General features: G+C 36.9%; 1 protein-coding gene and 1 pseudogene across 1 annotated transcript; both read right to left on the reverse strand.

Moving 5' to 3' along the window:
* Positions 1-6,822: 6,822 nt before the first annotated feature.
* Positions 6,823-11,891, reverse strand: LOC116255096 (RNA pseudouridine synthase 2, chloroplastic-like; annotated as a pseudogene).
* A 1,423-nt stretch (positions 11,892-13,314) lies between these two features.
* LOC116255291 (uncharacterized) lies at positions 13,315-19,091 on the reverse strand. Its single transcript, XM_050077767.1, is given in 3 exon segments — positions 13,315-14,235; positions 14,237-14,865; positions 18,567-19,091. Coding segments are annotated over 2 exon segments (1,035 nt in total). The 5' UTR covers positions 14,843-14,865; positions 18,567-19,091; the 3' UTR covers positions 13,315-13,806.
* Positions 19,092-19,204: the final 113 nt, after the last annotated feature.

Consider the following 19,204-nt stretch of genomic DNA (forward strand, 5'->3'; position numbering starts at 1 on the left):
AATACTAAAAAAGTAATTGTGACAAATTTAAATAATTCATTGCACCTCCTGTACCTTAAGTTATCAGGAATCCAACTATTTATTTAAAAAAAAAACTCATTATTTGGCTTTTAATTAGCAGCAAGACTTATGACATTAATTATGTTGTATTTAGCGTACTTTTCTAAGTTAAATTAGAGTTAAGTACATACGAGAAATTGTCATTTTTCAGATCTTTTAATACAGGAACTTTTTTTTTTCCAAACCACTGTTATACGGGCATGGGAGCTTGTATAATCAGCTCCAGACTGATCAGGAAAATCGGTGAACTTTTGAACTTGCAAGTAACTATAATAAATCCAGCTCGGTAATTTTTAATTAGAACTGGTAATTTTTAATTAGAAATTAGTTTATCTAAATCCAATTCCATTTGCATCTTTACTAGCAATATTATAGAATCATTGCTTGAATATGAATTTGTATAGACATAATTAAGGTCATAGTATAACAATTTGCTTAACTAAACATTTTTTGGATTAAAGTACAACACATACATATATAGACGTACATCTTTTTAGTTTATTATGCTCATATAAAATTGACGTATGACTTCAAAAAGTATGAATAGTTCATTGCACCTTTGTATCTGATGTGATCAGCAATTTGTGTTTAATTTTTTTTTTTATATAAAGTTATCTTTGCCGGGCACGATGATGCACGTACTTTAATACTATTTTGTATTGCACTATTTTTTTTTTCTAAAGAAATTGACCCAAATTATATATGGTTTTCTTCTTCCTAAATATCCTCAAAGGAGGCAATTATGAAAAATAATGGTTTTAAATGTTAGAAAAATTAACAATTAATTCAGCTTGAACAACTGCTTTTAACTTTATTTCATTTAAACCTTATATGTGTCATCATTAAATAAAGTTTGGCTATTCTTGGCTTTTCGTGATCATAAAATGGCCAAATTATTTAATTGGTGAATCTTTTGTTAGCAAATTGTCATAAATGATATATTAATATTTCATTTCTTTTCTATGGAATAAGTGTACTTTAATTTGAAGATGACCCACTATGGATTGAAGCTTATTTGATGAATTATTCAAACCGTGACTTTTCGATTATGGGCAGAAGGTTGGTGAAAACCTTTGCTATCAGAAGCTGAATTCAAAATATTAAAAGTAATAAAATAATGTATCGATGTGCATTGTATCATATCCAGCATTCCATATATGGTACATGATCTCTTTTTGACTTACTATAAGGACAATAAATATGGTAGGTAATTATACATAAAAGTATAAATGGTTCATTGCACCTTAAGCAGCTTATGCAATTGAAAATGAATCATTTTTCCTATTTTTAATTATGCCGTGTAAATACAACGCATCACATACACTTCACATCCTGTCATCATTTTGTATTTACATATTTTTTAAAGCAAATGGTTCATAATGTATACTGGGGTGTTTAATATACCCCGAATTTTAGAATGAAAATGCGTATTTTTAAGAAATTAAAATTATTAAACAAACGCCAGAATTAAGAAACTGAAACCTGAAATTTTGATTCAATCCTAGTTTGAGAAGGAATTATGATAATGAAATTTTCATTCTTGAATCAAAATTCCAAACCATCAAATGCCCCTCACAGTTAAGCATATGAATGAAAGGGTCTCTATATTTTTAATTATGTTGAATCAATCTTGGCCCTTTTTCTCAGCTTCTTTCTTCTTATTTAGCTAATTTGAATCTAATTTGTATATGCATCTTCGTTTACCTTGTGGAAATATTGTTAATGTATAAAGATAAATCATTTTAAAAAAACAAAAACCTTTTCGAAAAGGAATTTGGAATAAATGTCGCAATTTTGCAAATTTGTAATGTTTTACTAATCCTAATTATATATAGTTATTTGTAATAATGGAAAAAATTTTAATATACCCATTTTATTTCTAAGAAGATGGACATTAACTTGAAGTCGATTTGATAACTATAAGACCGCTTATATATTATTCATCTCGAAAAATTAATTAAATTAGGGTATAAGGTTGGTGTGCTTATATAAACTACCGACAAACTATATTAAGAACGACAAAATAATACACGGATGTGCTCAGCCATACTAGTACTTGGTATATCTGATCTCTTCTCACCTAGTACAGATATATATAATTTTGTTAGTATTTCATTATATAGATTTGAACCACATTCATCGCACCTAATTAACCTGATGTCATCAATAATGCAGATTTTTTTAAAAAAATATTCTCCATCAAGACGGCATGTCACATGATTCCAAAACATATCGACATCATTTTGTATATCATTATTTTTTATTTTTTTCGGGAAGCATGGATCATGTTAGAAGAACCGCTAACAAATTGTTGTCAAGATAAATGCTCGCTTGGGCCTTGACCCCACCTCAAATTTTTTTTTTCAAAAAATTCATATGTAAATTTTAAAATTTACTTGTTTTGTATAAAAATTTTGAAAAATGGTATTTGGGCCCTAGTCAAAATTTAGAAACCTTAATTCCGCCTATATCATGAAAATTTTATGGCACCTCCCTGTGAACAAAAAACTAAAAATCATTGGCCACCAGCCGCTTGAAATTAGAAAATGGGGGCATGTACTGCAATGATAAGTTGAGTAATCACAACCAGCGATATGATTTCTCATCCTCCGACTTTTTGTTGCAAGGTCACCCCCTTTTATGAATCACAATCCGAAAGGGTGCTTACTAAGAGTGAACAACGATTCGAATTGCTCAAGCTCGGCTCGTGAACGAGTTCGAGCCGAGTCATTTGTTTAATGAGTCGAACTCGAGTTCATGAGTCGAACTCGAGTTCATGAGTCGACTTGTTCAAACGATCGAATTGAGTTCAAACTCAACACATAACTGTCGAGTCGAGCTCGAGCCTTAATCGAGTTCGAGCCCAATACGTAATGATGAATATCAATTCTATTCAAACGAGTTTGCGAGCCTTAATCGAGCTGACTGGGCACATGTTCACCCCTAGTTCTTACTTTCACATTCTCTTTTGATTTATCTTTCCTATCAAATGATAGGTAGCGCAACCAGTCGGGTTGAGTGGGGTGTGTTAAGGGTTGAGTGGGTAATCTTTGAATTGAAGATATTGTTGTTGAGGTCAAGTAGACCGGTTGTTTTCTCTCTGTCATGTAAAATAAGGAATTACTTGAATTTATGGGAGCCTATGAGTCGCGCAGCGAAGGGAACATATGCCAAGTGTCTATTTTATCCTTGTGACATTGTTCACTACAATCAAGGCTCGAGACTTTGGATTGCAAAGAGAAGTCAAACGCCGGCAGAAAAGTCTCTGTGTTCATGATCCTGAAGGGTCACTCTCACAATGCAGAAAAAATCAGCAAGAGATTCCAATCAGTTTGCAATTCATCCGATGTTCGCACACTTGGATCAAAACTCGGATTTCAATATAAAAAAAAAGCAAAATCTAAACCATATCTGGGTCTGATTTTTAAATTCACCATCTAATTCGGATCAGGATCCTACTTTTATTTTCACATCCGAACCAAATCCGGCTTTTAAATATATAATCATATGAGAACTATAGAAAAATATATATGTGAATATTGGATATACGAATATTCATTTGAAATTGAATCCTAATCCAAGATTAAATCCGAATCTGATGTGATATTTACTTAAAACCAAATTCTAACCCAAATGTGATTGAGTTAATGATTTTCTAATTTTCACTCCAACCTGATTTTTTTAATCTGATATTATATTTCATTTCATTTCTGACTTTTTTGGAGCAATTCATCCCGATATGCATCCAAATTAATCTGATTCATCAACATCCCGACTCATAGCAGCTCAAACCCCAAACTCAAAAACATTGCAGCTCAATTAGCCTTGGGCCAGAGTCTCGTGGGACTGCGCTATATAACTAGACCTAGGGACACTTAGTCGAACATATAAATGTAAATATAAATTTAAGGTTTTGAGATTGGGTTCCGTGAGACGTAGATTGAAAGCCTCATGATTTAGAATCCCAAAAATTGTTGTGTTTGAACTCATCTTCGTTTTTAGCTCTTGGGATTATTTTTGCCGGACAATGAATCTCCACATGTTGAGAACTCGGATCTGATAGCTCAGTGATGGAGTGCTGGTCGCGGAGCTAGAAATTTAAGTTAGAGTGCCAATGGCATGAGAGGCCGTAACCTCTCTTATTTTTCCCTAGTCTTCCTCGGAATTTATAATTATTTGAGGACCTGCTCAACTCATTCAATTTTTTAGGGGAAAAGTTTAGGTGTCACATGGGGATGCTGCCCATATCAAATAAAATCTGAGTGGTTGAAAATTTAAAACAAGCGCGAATATTTATATGATCAATTATAATAAAGGATGAACAATCTGATCCAAATTCGCTTAACTCGTCACTAATTACTTTTTCTAATGCCGGGATCATATAATTTGCAATATAATATGGTCTCTAGATCTCTTGGATCAACCATGTAGATTTGTTCCGGTACGGCCCCACTTGGATCAATGAATAGCCTGCCTCTTTAATAAATAAAAAAGTAGACGAAATGGAATTGGTTTTTGAGTGAAACGTATTCCAAATGCCATTTTTTATACGGGACAAATTATATAAAATTATTAAATATACAAAATAATCACGTAATTTTTTTTCTTAAGCAAATAAAAAGGGTTTGAAAAGACGTATAGCTGGTCAGGTATGTGAAGGTATGTCAAGATGTGCAACTCTAATTTTATTCTTGTGAGCACTATTCTTATGTGTTTTAAGTTACGAGACACATAAATTAAATGATGCATTGTTGTTATCGATTATATCGCTGCAGTTAAATGATGCATTGTTGTTATCGATTATATCGCTGCAGACCATGAAACAGGATCAATAGAAAGCGGAGCGTGATTAAAAACTCGTTTAAAAAAAAAATGTGTGATGAGGTCAAGAACCATTTATTGGCAGGTCTTGGCTGGCAAGATCTTGAAAATCTTTTAGCGGCGCTACTTTCCAAGCTTCCACCGACTGGGGTGACGCTTCCACCCAGATGCTGCTGGTAAAGTGCATGGAACCCTAACTTCTCGCAAGGCATTCCCCCATGTTTTTCTGACGCAGGAAATGACGTTATCTTCCTTTTGCGATACCACCTGCCCACATGTGGAGGCCAAAGGTCTTACATAAGAGTGTCTGTATACCTTAGCATTTTTTTTTTTCAAATATTCAATCACACAGATGAGGTCACAATGTCTAAGATCATAGAATCGGAAATAAAATAATTAACATAAAAACAATACTTCATGTCTTAAAAAAAAAATCCGACAGCTGATCTTCGGACTCTTGCCAAAGTGAAAGGCAACCCTTCATTGCCTACGTGTGTGTGTCTATATATATATATATATATATATATGGTTACATACATTCATGCACAAAGGGTGAAAGAAAAGTTTTTTATTGTAATATTATATACCCAGCTGTGAGACAATACAATGTGGGAGGAGAGAGCTTTATAAATGGCAATATGATGAAAAGGACAATGTTGGCTGCACCAAAAGGGCGTTTGACAACTATTTTCGATCGCAAAGAGAAACTTACCAAACACTGTCAGAAGAATGCCGCGAAAACGTTGTTCCTACATTTGAAAAACTGAACTTTTTGTTTTTTGTTTTGTTTTTTTTTTTTTTTTTTTTGGAATCCTTTCGACCCATGGATCACATGCCTTGTATGTGACTTTATATCAAGGGCGAAGGGAGGTGTGGGCAAGGTCTGCATAATTACATTTACAAGCATACAAGAAGTATTTATTTTTATATTAAAACTTCATTACAGTTTTTTTCATTTACGTATAAGTGCTCATTATATGACGTGGGTACAGAGATCATCTTCGTTCTTCAGACTCCGGTGTTGGGTTTCTTTTCCAGAAGTTTATAGCAAGACATTGACACGAGAGCAAGATATTATTAGACATTAGAAAGGTTGTGACAATAAACAAATTTCAGTTTTTTTTTGCTTGAAAACTTTTTATTTTCGGAGCCACATTATATGCGCACCCTAACAAATCTTCTGTTTACAAAGAAGTAACTATGACCAAATTTCATGAACGTAAACATTGCTTAAGTGATTTTTCTCAATTAACGCCAAAAAGTCGTGCAAGTAAAACGTACGTGTATTTTTAACATTTGGATGCACATGGGCTTTTCATGCTCTTTTTACAGGGGCAGACATTAATCTTGCCTATCTCAATAATTGACTTAACTCAAACAATCTTATGGATACTTTTAATTAACAATAAAAAGCTTAGATGTGCTTTTGACAACATTACTAACATTTATTATGTTCATATTTTCAAGTATGTTATTGAAAAAAAAATCCTTTCTAGATCATACTGGAAATTCGTAGTTCATACACGTCTGTATGGCAAGATGTTCGAAAACCAAAAGTCGTGTTAACCAAATTTGCCTCGCATGCATCTCTTTGAGCCTTTTAAGTACGTTTTTCATAAGGCGAACCACATAAAGGAGAGAATTTACGAGATATAGGAATAGGAAAATTAATAAAAAAAATAATGTCAATATCAAATTTTATGAGGATAAGTTTTTAAAACCTTATGAATCTTATTTACATACTTGTTTTTCACATTTTTTCAATTTTCTAAAATTTTGCATCCATCTATAGTTCTATACCATTATATCTGTGGAAAATAGCAGGCACAAGTCCTGAGAGTCAAGAAGCCCACGCAAACGTGATTTTCTCTCTCTATCTAAAGACCAGTTTTGGATCCAGCCAAACCGCTGCAGTAAGGGGTCTATGACCAAGAAGGATGGTGGAGTTTGCGATCAGAGAATATAAGATTTGGCAGATTATATATGTACAAGCATGGAATAACCAACATTAATATATAAGTCCTCTCTGCAGTAAATTGACCTTTCTTCCATCAAAACTGTTCTGCTGCTTCTGTTGATCTCATAACAACAGCAAAGAAGCATGGCATAACCACCATTAATGGAACTACTTATACAGGAGATGTTTCTGTCTTAGTACCAATCTTCCGGAGCGCGCACAGGACTTCTGTGAAGTCGGACGCTGGCGGGCATGAGAATTTTACATCTTCCGAAGTGCGTGGATGCCTAAAACTGCAAATTATTAAGCACAATAAGCTCAATCGTTGTCAACAGCACAGAAAACTAAATAGTGTTGTTAGCAGTACAGCAAAAAGGCCAGGGGAAGAAGAAACAGTACCCGAGAGTTAATGCATGCAGGCAAGGCCTTTGTATGTTGGACACGATGTCAAACAGATGGCTGTGATAACTAGAGGGTGTTTTTGGCTGGAGACGTGATAAAACCATACCTTCGGTTCCACCATACACTTCGTCACCTAAAAGAGGGATTCCCAAATATTTGGCATGGGCACGGATCTACAGTAGATTAACAGTGAGAAAAAGGCACGTCAAAACTAATGCATATGAAATCTGATACCAGGTACGGATGAACCATGGCATTGAAGCTGATAATAGAAGCATAGCAGCTATTAAGGGGAATGCTGAATTACTTTTGAAGTGTCATGAAGGTGAAAATATATATTCCTTAGATGCAAAAGCACAATCCTGATAGCAAGAAAGGGGCATGATTACAAGGCTCCCAATGGTTTAAAATAATAATATAATAATAATAACAACAACAACTTGCACACAACATTTAAAGGACAAATGCATGTTTTTTGAGAACATTGATTCTAACCCCATGTGAAAAATGGATGCACAATTTTGGTCTACAGGAAAGTAGAGAAGAAAAAATTCATGCGCTAAGCATTTGAAGAGAAACTAATGTCCTTTCACCTGCATAATTAGGAAAGGAAAAAAAGATATCCTCTCCAAAATTTCATCATTTTAAATGTTAATAAGTGATTTCACCAAGTAATTAAAAAGAAAGTATGAAACAAGCAGGACTATGAAAAGGCTGAGAATGCGTGGTTTGAAGAAAATTCTTGTCAGCAGATGACGTGAAAGTGGTCCAAGGTAAATAGTTTTTGGCTGTTTCCTCTTTAGAATCATGCATAACAAAAGATGGCAAAATATCATCACCAAAATTTGAGATTCCACTATTCCTCGCTTTGTTGGATTGCACCTGTACCTCATGTAATTTTTTGCTTTTGGTCTATTTGGTTTCCACAAGGCATGTAAATTAATTATATGGAAAATAGTCATGGAGAACAACGATAACAACAGATAACAGCTGTGCTTTACCAATATCCCTTTCATTAACAGAAAATTTGTGGAAAAAGATCGCATGCAATGTGAGTTCAACAGGAGACATGCTTCTTCAGCTGACATTAGTGTATCATGAACTATCAATCTTTTTCAACTACTATATACAAAATTGTTCAATACCACTAAAGGAAATTTGTAAATTGATGAATGTGAAACTTGATCAGGTTTTCATTTTAATGCACAACAGTGATGATTTGTCTCCAATATTTCTCATTCATGCAAGGTAGAAGCATCATCACCCGAAGCAGCTTATGGATCAACGTGCCAAAGCGTTATGAAATGAGCATTTGCAAATTGCAACACCTGATGAGTCCTCCCCGTTTCTAATCTCCATTCCACAAGAGCAGAACCTCCTCCAGCAAGTACCTCAATCACCCGGTACCTGAATTACGCAAAACAACACATAATTCCAGGATATAAAGCTTATTAACAACGCTTTAGATAGCTTGATAATAAGCAGAGATTGGAGACTGCAATCTCCTAAAAATTATGCCAACAGAGTTACCAGTGAAAAGTAGAGTCTATATAGCACCAGATATGTTCATATCAACAAATTAAGCATGGCCATCCAAACGGTAATTTCCACATTCCCCAATTCGAGAAGTAAGTGAACAAGTCATTCAGTTCAATTGCATAAACTGGTATTTCAACATGTAAAGTATTGGAAACTTCAAATTTATTGTTGTTTCACCTCAAACAAGCTTCCAGAACTATATGTGATGGTCAAAATTTCAACATGCAATGATGTGCTTATTGACAGCATAACAATGCTATCTTCACTCCAATAAGTAATACTTGCAACTTTCATGATGTAGAGGTACAAGAAAAGCTTTAACCACATATACGAATAAAAGTGTCAGTCAGAAACGTGCAGTGGACCATCAGCATGATATTTGTCAAATATGTCACACAGGTAAGGTGTGCATATGTGGATGTGAATGCAGGTGCAGGCACATAGGTGCAATTGTGGCAAGGGTACAACAAAATTTAACAATTAACAACCTGTAATTTTATCAATGATTCAACGAAAAAGAAAAGAAATCATTTGTTGCTGCACCTGCACCTGATACAGCTCGGGTGCAGCAGAGACTCCATGTTACTTAGGATAATCTTTCTTTCACAAATGACTAGTCACTGATATTGCAGCATCATAAACAAAAGTTCATGTGAGATTCTCAGCAATTCAGAATAAGGGTAAAAGAAGAAAAGTTGTGCATGATGAAAATCAAAATGGCATTATTAGAGGAGTATAAACAAAATCACCTACTAGCAGCAAAGCGAGCTCGTCTGTTGTTATTCAAGGAAGGAACAGCAGTCATTCGCATTCTGTTATTTGAATCACTAGCAATTGGAATCTCAAGACGCCCACTACTAGGAGTAGGAACCCCAGCTGTAAGACTGATATACACTCTATGAATCGTATGTGCCTTGAATTGTTCTGCTAAATGAGCATGAGAATGTACATCCTGTTGGAAAGGAAAAAGAAATATGCACCTACACATGTTAATAACAATTTCAACTGTCGCAATGAATTACAAAGCTGCAACAACATTGAAACAATGGAAATTAAATAAATTATGTACATGTCTATTTTCAGAAGAAAAAAGCCAATTCTTTCTCACGTACGAAAGTATGAAAGGAAAAGAAAAAAAGAAAAAGCCAACATTAGAGAAAGTACAGAACCAATTTCAAGCATTCTATTCATTTTTATTGACAATGACACTTGCCTTCGCAATAGCAAGCAACCCACTTGTCCCTTTGTCCAGCCTGTGTACAATGCCAGGGCGTATAGATGTACTTGCCATAGAATCATCATACACAGCAGATCTTTTATCAGTCAGAAGTTCATCAAATTCATCACAGTGCAAATCAATTGCATCATCCTCTGCATCAGAACTGTCGTCACCAATATTCAATCCAACAGCCTGGAAGCCACAATGATGAAGAATAGCATTCACAAGTGTCCCACTTGGATGACCAGGGGCAGGATGAACAACCTAGAAAGCACCCAGAAGGCAGTCTGAAATTAACAACCAGCACAGAGGTACATTTACTGATTAGCTAACAGCCCCTTCAGGTGACCCAGAAGGGCGTCAATCACGTCATTAAGATCACGTTGTTACATACAGAACAGTGTTGTAAAAGTCGGCCTCAATTTGATCCACTAGCTGATACACGAGTACCATGCATCACACCCTATTCCTTTTTCTTACTTTCATCGTTCTTCTTAGTTCCAATGTTTTTTAAAATATAATAATATTTTTTTGCTGATTCACAACTCAGTTTGCAATGTTTATAATACTGTCATAGAGTAGTTGTTAATCAACGCGATCAAAACAACTTTAAATTACAAGCACATGCTAAGAGCACGAATTGATAGATTATCAAACATGATACGAATGTAAAATAAGAAAGTCAGAGCAAAGGAGCATTAAATAGATGCTCGTCAATTAAGCAAGGGAAGTACCATATGGGGCGGCTTATTAACGACGAGAACATGAGCATCTTCGTAAACAATATTGATCGGTATATTTTCTGGCTTCGCCCTCAGTAGTTCTAGCTCTGCAACAGAACAATCTAACCAATCACCCTTTCTGATGACTTGTGAGACCTGTTAAAAACATCAAAGTTCGGCATAAGATCGTAGCTTAAAAATGAAACTGCCCATCTCTTTAATGGCATATGCTGGAGCAGTCCATTCCATATGGTGCCATTACTACAAGTACTTGGAATGCTAACTGCTCAGGAGTCGACAAAAAGGAGGAGCTGGCTCTACAATATAAATACGTCAGAACAACGAAGCCTTTAACCTCCAATCATTGTAGACGTGAATGCAGTAAATATCGGTTGTAGTTATGGCGCAAAATCAATAACACAAAACAAGGATTCTACTTGATTTCAGCTAATTTCTTCAGCCCAACTGGAGTGCACATTCTTATTAACGTCGTTCTTCACTTTATCAAATATAAACAGGAACTAGCGATTAACAGGCATACTGATATAGTGGTCTGCCATTACGAATGCATTCCGGCGTCACCAACTTACCCAGAAAATTGGGTTAGTCGGGATGTCATTCTTTATGATTCATAAACCAAATCCACTTTCCAGGATAAGCAGGTGCACGCAATTAAACTCCTGACCTGCAGAGGAACTGGCAGGAAACATCAAAAGATGAGAGAGAAACAGAAAGCACCTTCTTGACGGGATTCCCGTTAGCCAACACGAGACCTGCGCGAATACTGCCTGAATTCGAGCACGGCTTACGGTCTCCATGCGGGAAGCAAGCCAAGCGTCTAGCCTGGCCTTGTCCGACCCGTCAGCAACCCGCTGCGAGAAGCGAAGAGCCGGCGTGGGCTCGTGACTCTCGGCAGCAAGCGAACAGAGGAACCTGAGAGCCCTCTTCGTCGTCCAGCGCCTCCTAGGGAAAGGGGACGGAAGAAGAAGGATGACGGAACATCTTTCCAGTGGCGAGAGACGAAGGAGAGGAGGAGAAACAGAGTGGTGTGGTGGATGTTGACTGAAAATGAAGAGTGAGCGGTAGAAGCCTCTTGATGCAGCTTGTCCGCCATGGATGAGCATTACGGAGTGCTCTGCTAGCGATGAGCGGCTCCACAGTTCCGATCACGTGCCCCCTCTGCAGTTTGTACTACCGAGTTTCGTTGGGGGTCCGATCCGATTTGGCCCGATCCGTCTGAGGTCGATTTTCTCGGGCTTGAGGATCCACGACCACGAGCCCTCCCTGTGGACTCATCCGCCATGAAGGTAGAGTTGTGTCTCCACTGCAACGATTGTTTGGCAATGGGGATAACAATTAATTGTTTTATGAATCTGACTAATATTAAGATAGGTTCGTAGAATACTGGAATAGTATTTCAGAAATTTAGACTAATCTTCAAAGCAGATTCATAAAATATTTGGTTACTGTTTTCATAGCCAAAAACCCCTTATTATAATACATTGATATTTTTTTTCACATCTGTAGTTTGTTGGTGACTTTTTTTCACAGTTTTAATTTGTTGGCTTTGTAAGTTTGTAATCGTGACCATATAAACGTGATCTCCATATCCAAAAGCACATGATACATGAATGTCGTGTCAACGAATATATAGAATCTATAACAGGAGAAAGTTGAACAGTTAATCTTTTAATACTTGTGAAATCTAGTCTACATGTTGGAAAAATATTTTATGTCCATTCGTGGTTTCTAATTCACGGAGGTCACAACCGTCTAAGTAGAAGCTCGATAGTCAATACTTATGAATGTGCCTTTTTGCATATGCGTGTGTACAAATGCATACATAATCCGCCATTGGTGTAATGTGGATTACACATTTTTCTTCTTTCAATTGTGGGAAACAACCATGTAGCAAAGCAAAATTTTCTAACAAAGATAAGAGAGCCGTAGAAGAAAAAGTTGCTTCGTAGATGATTGATTCCACTTGAAGCTACAAATAAACAGTAGATGTGCTGCCTATAGTTCAGCTGATCCTCGCAGGATTAGAGTATGCGAAATCACTATTCTGAATTGGCAGAACATCAAATGCTTCTAACAAATTTTTCACTGTACAGTAACTATGATTCATTGACGAATAGGTATAGGTACACCGACCACCCTTATAAACGACTGCTTAGTTCACAGCACTGCCTCAAAAAGCAACATCATGTAACTTCTGCTGCCAACCTCGTCTAATGCTATTTGGAAGTTTGCCACGCTATGCAGAGTCCCTGTGATTAATGCAACAGGAAAATCAGTTCTGGGACAAAGTTTTGAAACGTATGCTTCGTGAGTTCGTGGCAACCTTTTGTTCCAGATGGAGTTGTGAAAGCTACCATCAGCAATTGCCACTCTGTGAGCATGTAATAGGCAAATGTACTAAATGAGATCAAGCTGAATCGTGGTGATGGCGCAGCAGGATTCTTATATTGTTCGTGAAGAGACGTCAGTTGTCACCAAGCCTTCAGCAACAAGGTACATTCTGCTGTCAAAGTTTTCATGAAGTGATTCATGGTTCTAATCTAATTCAGAAAGGTATTGCGACCGCTAAAATATAAAAATAAAAAGATATGGTCTCGATTAATTATTGCTGACCGGATGAACAGCTCCTTAGCGTACAGACATTTCCTAAGAAAGAGTGCTGTTTAATTTATCAGTTATCCAGCTGCTAAAGCCTTCAACAATCAAGGGTTCACATAGACTAATAATCGTTCGTCCACGAAAGCTTTCTCTTAGTATTATATTACAAAATTCAGCAAAAATTTCCAATTTCTGCACTGGAGGAGAATCCATGTACCCATGTCAAGTAACGCAGAAATCAGGCGCCTTTCATACTTCACACAAGGCTAAGTTCAAGCGCTGTGGTCATCCCCTTGCCCAGCACGTGCACAAAATTGAGCTCCCAAAGCACACGAAGGGTGTCCATGCATACACAGGAATGCAATCTTCATCATGAACCAAGTTTTGGTAATGGATTAAGGATTCGAGCCAGCGTTACATTTCCAAGTATAAACAACCGGACACTAAGTTCCCACATGAGAAGTGTTTCATTGCTTCGTCGTTTCATCATCAGCTCTTCTCAGAAACTCGTCCCAACCACTTCCAGCACTTGTGTCAATGTAGTCATAAGGAACTGCAGTCTTCAACCCAGGTCGAACTCCACACTTGCTCTCAATAATCCTGAATTCAAACGTGTTATCAGAAATAATTTTCTGCCGCCCAGAATTTCCTCCCAATTCATCCCAAGAGAACAAAAGTGGCAACGTGAAAGCTCCCCATGGATTAAAATCCAATACTTTCACACGCCCATCCTTTGTCACATAAACATCAAAGACATAGCTTGCAGACCCAAATTTTCTGGCTAAATTATCTTCAAAAAACCTAGATATTATGGCCCCAATCTTCTTTTTCTCCTCAAGGAGTGCTGGGTAGAACACTGTCACATCTCGCTGCGAGATCCCCACAAGTGAGTTGTCCACGAACGAAGCACCTAAACTCCATTTCTGGCCTCATACCGGCATACCATTTCCGCAAGGCAACGTAGAACTTTGCAGGCTTATCATCCAATTTGTCCTCACAAGAATCAAAGGCATGACAAAGATCATGAACAACACTATCTGAAGACTTCAGCAGAAGAACCACCTCACTAAAGGAGGTGCATTTGAGAGTACCACTTGTGCTAATCCAGGCAGCATCCTTTGGAGCACTCCAGTTGAGCTTAGGAATCACAGATCCACCAAGTGCTTTAATTGACTCTTTCACCTTCAACTCGAGCTCTGGGAAAGACGGAGGAGTAGATTCTTGATTTTCTTTTAATTGACCATCACCATTATCATCATCTTCTTCTTCTTCGTCCCATGGGTGGTAGTCTTCAGCTTGGAGACAAGGAAATTGAGGTCTGATTCTATTGGGAAGGGCATCCTCCCCAAGCACAGAGGTAGGAAGGAGGAAGGGCCCTGAATCCTGTAAGAGATAGCTAACAAAAGATTCAGGAAGTTGGTGGATGATGGTCTTGATGGAGACCGACTTGAACTTTGGGTACCACTCTTGTATTTGGCACCGTGTCACCTCTTCCACCTTCATTGCTTACCCGACACCGAATATTCCTGCAAACAAGAAAATAAAAGAAAATATTGACTTTATAGAGGAAAAAAGATAAACAGAGGGTCGCCGACACACGCAGGGAGTTTTTGGAGTATAAGCACTAACACACACTGTGCACTAATTCAACCATTGTAGATTGTATGGTGATAAAGATCACCAACTCAAAAGGAAGCTACCAACTCAAAAGAAGCAGATAATTGACTTTTAAGTAGCTATGCTACTTTACCCATTTCGAGTTGTTAATCATCTGATCAAGTTGATCAATGAATGGGACTGATATTTTGTGGTTGTCAATTACAAAGAACTATATCAACAATTGATTTTATCAAAAATCCATACATTTTTTTTTTGTTTCAAATTAAAGCATATTCATAATTTTCATATCAATGTTACGCCCAGAATATAGTCCAGAATCCTTGTTTACAATATTTTCTGCCCCTGTTTGGTAAATGTAGCCTATTTTAAGAGTTAATGTCAGATTATGTCTAAACTTATCTCTAGATGAATACCATCAACCTCTTGTCTTGGGATGCCAAGTTCATTAATCTAATAAACATTCTTTATTTCTATTTTGCTTCAAATATTAATCAAGCACAGATTTCTTATAACATGTGTGACACTTAAGTTAAATGTGTCCCAAATTCTATATCAAACTTGATAATTTATATTGAGGATTCATATCTAATGCTTTAACTTGATGCTATCTAGGCGACTCCTCTTATAAATCACAATTATTAGAATTGATGAAATCCTCGTTAAATAGTTAAGAGCAAACCAATACAGAAGACTTCAGTAAGCACTCAATCAGATGGACAAAAAAAATCATGGAGTGTAAGCACCTTGAAACTCACATGAACTACAAAAAAATTACAGAACACAAAGGACCCACTAACCAGTGAACATTCTGATTAACTAATTGAGAATGGGTAAAATCAAATCATTGCAATGACTAGGAAATGATCTAATGAAAAACACGCCGTTGGGGTATAAACTCCATAGAACAATTTAATTGTGCCCCAGTTCTACAATGTTAACCTATTGCAATAGAACTGAATATCATAATAGAACAAATTCATATTGCACCAATCATCACCATCATGATGCTTGAGAGCAATACAGGAACATTATGTATGAAGAGACACTTTTTTATCTTTTTAGTTTCCTCCTATCTCAAATGCATGCTTCACAATATGGACATTATTTAAAATTTGATCCTTTCAGTGGTCATTGGTACAACATAACAAAGGTTGGAATCTTTCCCAGGTTATTCTTTTAAACAGTCGTATTCTTTAGCCTGGCCCTGACACTCTCCTTTGCTTAGTACCCACAACACAAATAACGTTTGCACAAACTCACCAACCTAAGCCACTTATGGTGGGACTCGTCTTCTAAAACTCATGGCTAAGGATGAAGAATTCGCCCTGTACTCCAGGGGAGATAAAAGATCACAGCCATGATTATTTTTGTATCACCCCCTCCTCTTCAAGCAGGTACCACCTACTCTCAATCTAGCTCAATAATTTGGATGATCTTGGTAATATTCCTATGCTCACCTTAGCTCATCATTCATCCTGCACAACCTGTTTTAGGGTCATCAAATTATTTGTTTATCTTGATGTCTCCACCCTGCAATAACACCTATTTTGGCAACACACTTACCAATTACCATTTTTCCCCTCAACTTCACCAAGGTTAGTCAAATTCACCAACATTTCTAAAAACCACATTACTAGCATTATAAAACATACACTAACAAAAATCTTGATTAATATATATATGTATGCAATGTGCATTAATAAAAATAATTAAGCAAGAAGCAAGTGCCGAGAAGGGCTAAATGAAAATACAAGAGGACGGGTTGTAGCCTGATTGCTCCAGTTGTGTGCGTGTCAATGCAAATGCACCCTTGCAAACAACACTATAAGTCATACAAATAATGATTATGTATATACAAACTTCCAAGAAGATGGACAGGCGAAGCACATATAAATTGGCATACCAATGAATACATCCATAAGGGACACAAGAGCACATGCTGACTACTTATGGTTCACTTTCATCCATACTACTCACATGTGCACCTGCACTGCACACGTGAGTCTACTGCCACACATCTTTGTGCACCACTTATACACCTATGTAGGCGCGTCTACAATCATATGTGTGTTCCATTGAACAAGAGTGCATAGTCCTATTACTTCACATATATACTTTTTGGCTGCAGTTGCAATCTTTACACACTCTTGTGCAATCCAGCATAAAATCAGAGGAGAGTTATAACACTTTTTGCTTGGCTGCCTCATTTATGAAGACAAAAGAGAAGGGCCAGGCTCTCTCCTAATTGAATCAAATGAAATCGAGAGGGCCAACAAAACTACTGCTGCTACTCCTAAAAAGAGAAAGAAAGGGGAGAGGGTCCACAAACTGCTCTCCTCAAAATTTGAGGGAGGAGGATGATAGATGGCTTAGTCCCTTTTTTTTTCTTTTTTTCTTTTTTTTGTGGGCACAAAAGGAGAGATAAAGCCCTCTCTACAGAAAGAAAGGTAGCATTTGATTGCCCTGAGAAGTTTGGAGGAGAAATATTTCTAGAAAAGAGAGAGACTGGAAGAGGAAAATTTAACAAATCCAAGGCATGTTTAATAGGTCAAAAAAGACCGTGGAGAAGTTTTTGGGTGATTGATGGGTTTGCATAAGGGGAGAAAAACAGTAACCGCGGAATTTTTGTTTTGTAGCAGTTGGTTTTCTTTTAAATAAGGGTTCAATTTATTTTCAATTACCATTGTTCAACATTTTTAAAGTAACCGGTAGACTTTTTACAGTACCCATTGGATTTCTTTCAATAAACTGATCAATTTTTTTTCTAATGGCTCATTTATGTAGATGACATTTTCTAAAGCGTTGTTTTCTTCCAGCCTTCAACAAGATTGAGCAACATCATGAGAAAATAATTAATAACAAAAAAGAAAAGGTGAAACATTGAGCTGATTATATTACAAACTTCATGTGGTCACTTTAGAGCATCCAGGAAATAAGATCTTTTCACACCATAAGTTTTTAATTTGGACCAATATGCTAAATTCTTATAATAATACTGGGGATCGATGCCCACCCATGTCGTTTGTCCTTTCGCAAAATTCATTTCTAATCATATCGTGGTCTTTCCAACACATTTGCACCAACTCTTGTTTATTGGACCTATGAAAAGATATGTGAACGGTACTAGGATTTATCAACAGCAATACCTTCAAAAACAATATAGAATTTATCTCCTATCCTAACAAATACCTTCTAAAACATATAATTCATCTCCTATCCTCATAATGCCCTCTAAAAAATGTAAATAACATGAAATAGAAGTTACTTACTATAACAAGCAGTTTTGGATCATTTTCATTGAAAACGAGTGACATATCTTCAATTGAGAGGGGGAGAGAGAACTGCTTCATGTGGACTTAACTGTACCTGGTCCAACATTACTTAAACCGAACCAGGCCTCAAATGGATCAGGCCTAACCTAGCTTCACTTGTGTTGTATATTTTTCTCCAGCCAATTGCAGAAACATACAAGATAGAAAAGCAAATATATAATTGAAGCGCAAGATATTCACAATAACTTTTTTAACATGCTGCTTTCTTATCGAAACCATTTACTTTGTTCACCAAGTATTTGCAAACGAATCAAAAAATGAAGGCAGCCATTAACTGAGTTTACTGCTTGGACCCGTCACCCATTGTTTGACCTTTACTCCACGCATTGGTCTCTGACCAATCTCATCACTCTGACTTTGATGGTCATTTTGACGTAAGCAGAATTCAACATATTGATCCAGGGCCAGCCTCTGAGGTGTACCAACTTCTGGCTTGCAGCCCAATTCATGAGGGCTATAAATTCTGGTACCAGTCTTCAGCTGACTGGGTTGGTTTCCGGAATGTTTTCGACCATGGGACAGGATAATAAGCTTATCCCAATGCTTGCTATAAAAATCTTCCTTTTTTTGTTAATAAAGGGCCTAAGCCCCTAGCAGCAGTGCTCCGGAACCTGATCACCAGCCCGCAAGCAGAGGCGCTTAAAATTCGACACGGTAAATATACGTGCATTGTGCAAGCCGACATTCAACGATAGCACCGGAAACTAATAACAGATAGCAGATGAAAGCTTGCAACCGAAATTAAAATTTGGCAACCCACAAAGACAAGTAACAAATCAAAAATTCGGGACCACCTCAGGACCACCAGGAGAACAGAAAAAAACCCAAAAAATCTGCTATCTGTTATCTGGTGGTCCCGAGGTGGTCCCAAATTTTCAATTTGTTACTTGTGTCTTTGTGGGTTGCCAAATTT

This window comes from Nymphaea colorata, chromosome 5, assembly GCF_008831285.2.
Source record: "Nymphaea colorata isolate Beijing-Zhang1983 chromosome 5, ASM883128v2, whole genome shotgun sequence".
Taxonomy (NCBI): Eukaryota; Viridiplantae; Streptophyta; class Magnoliopsida; order Nymphaeales; family Nymphaeaceae; genus Nymphaea; species Nymphaea colorata.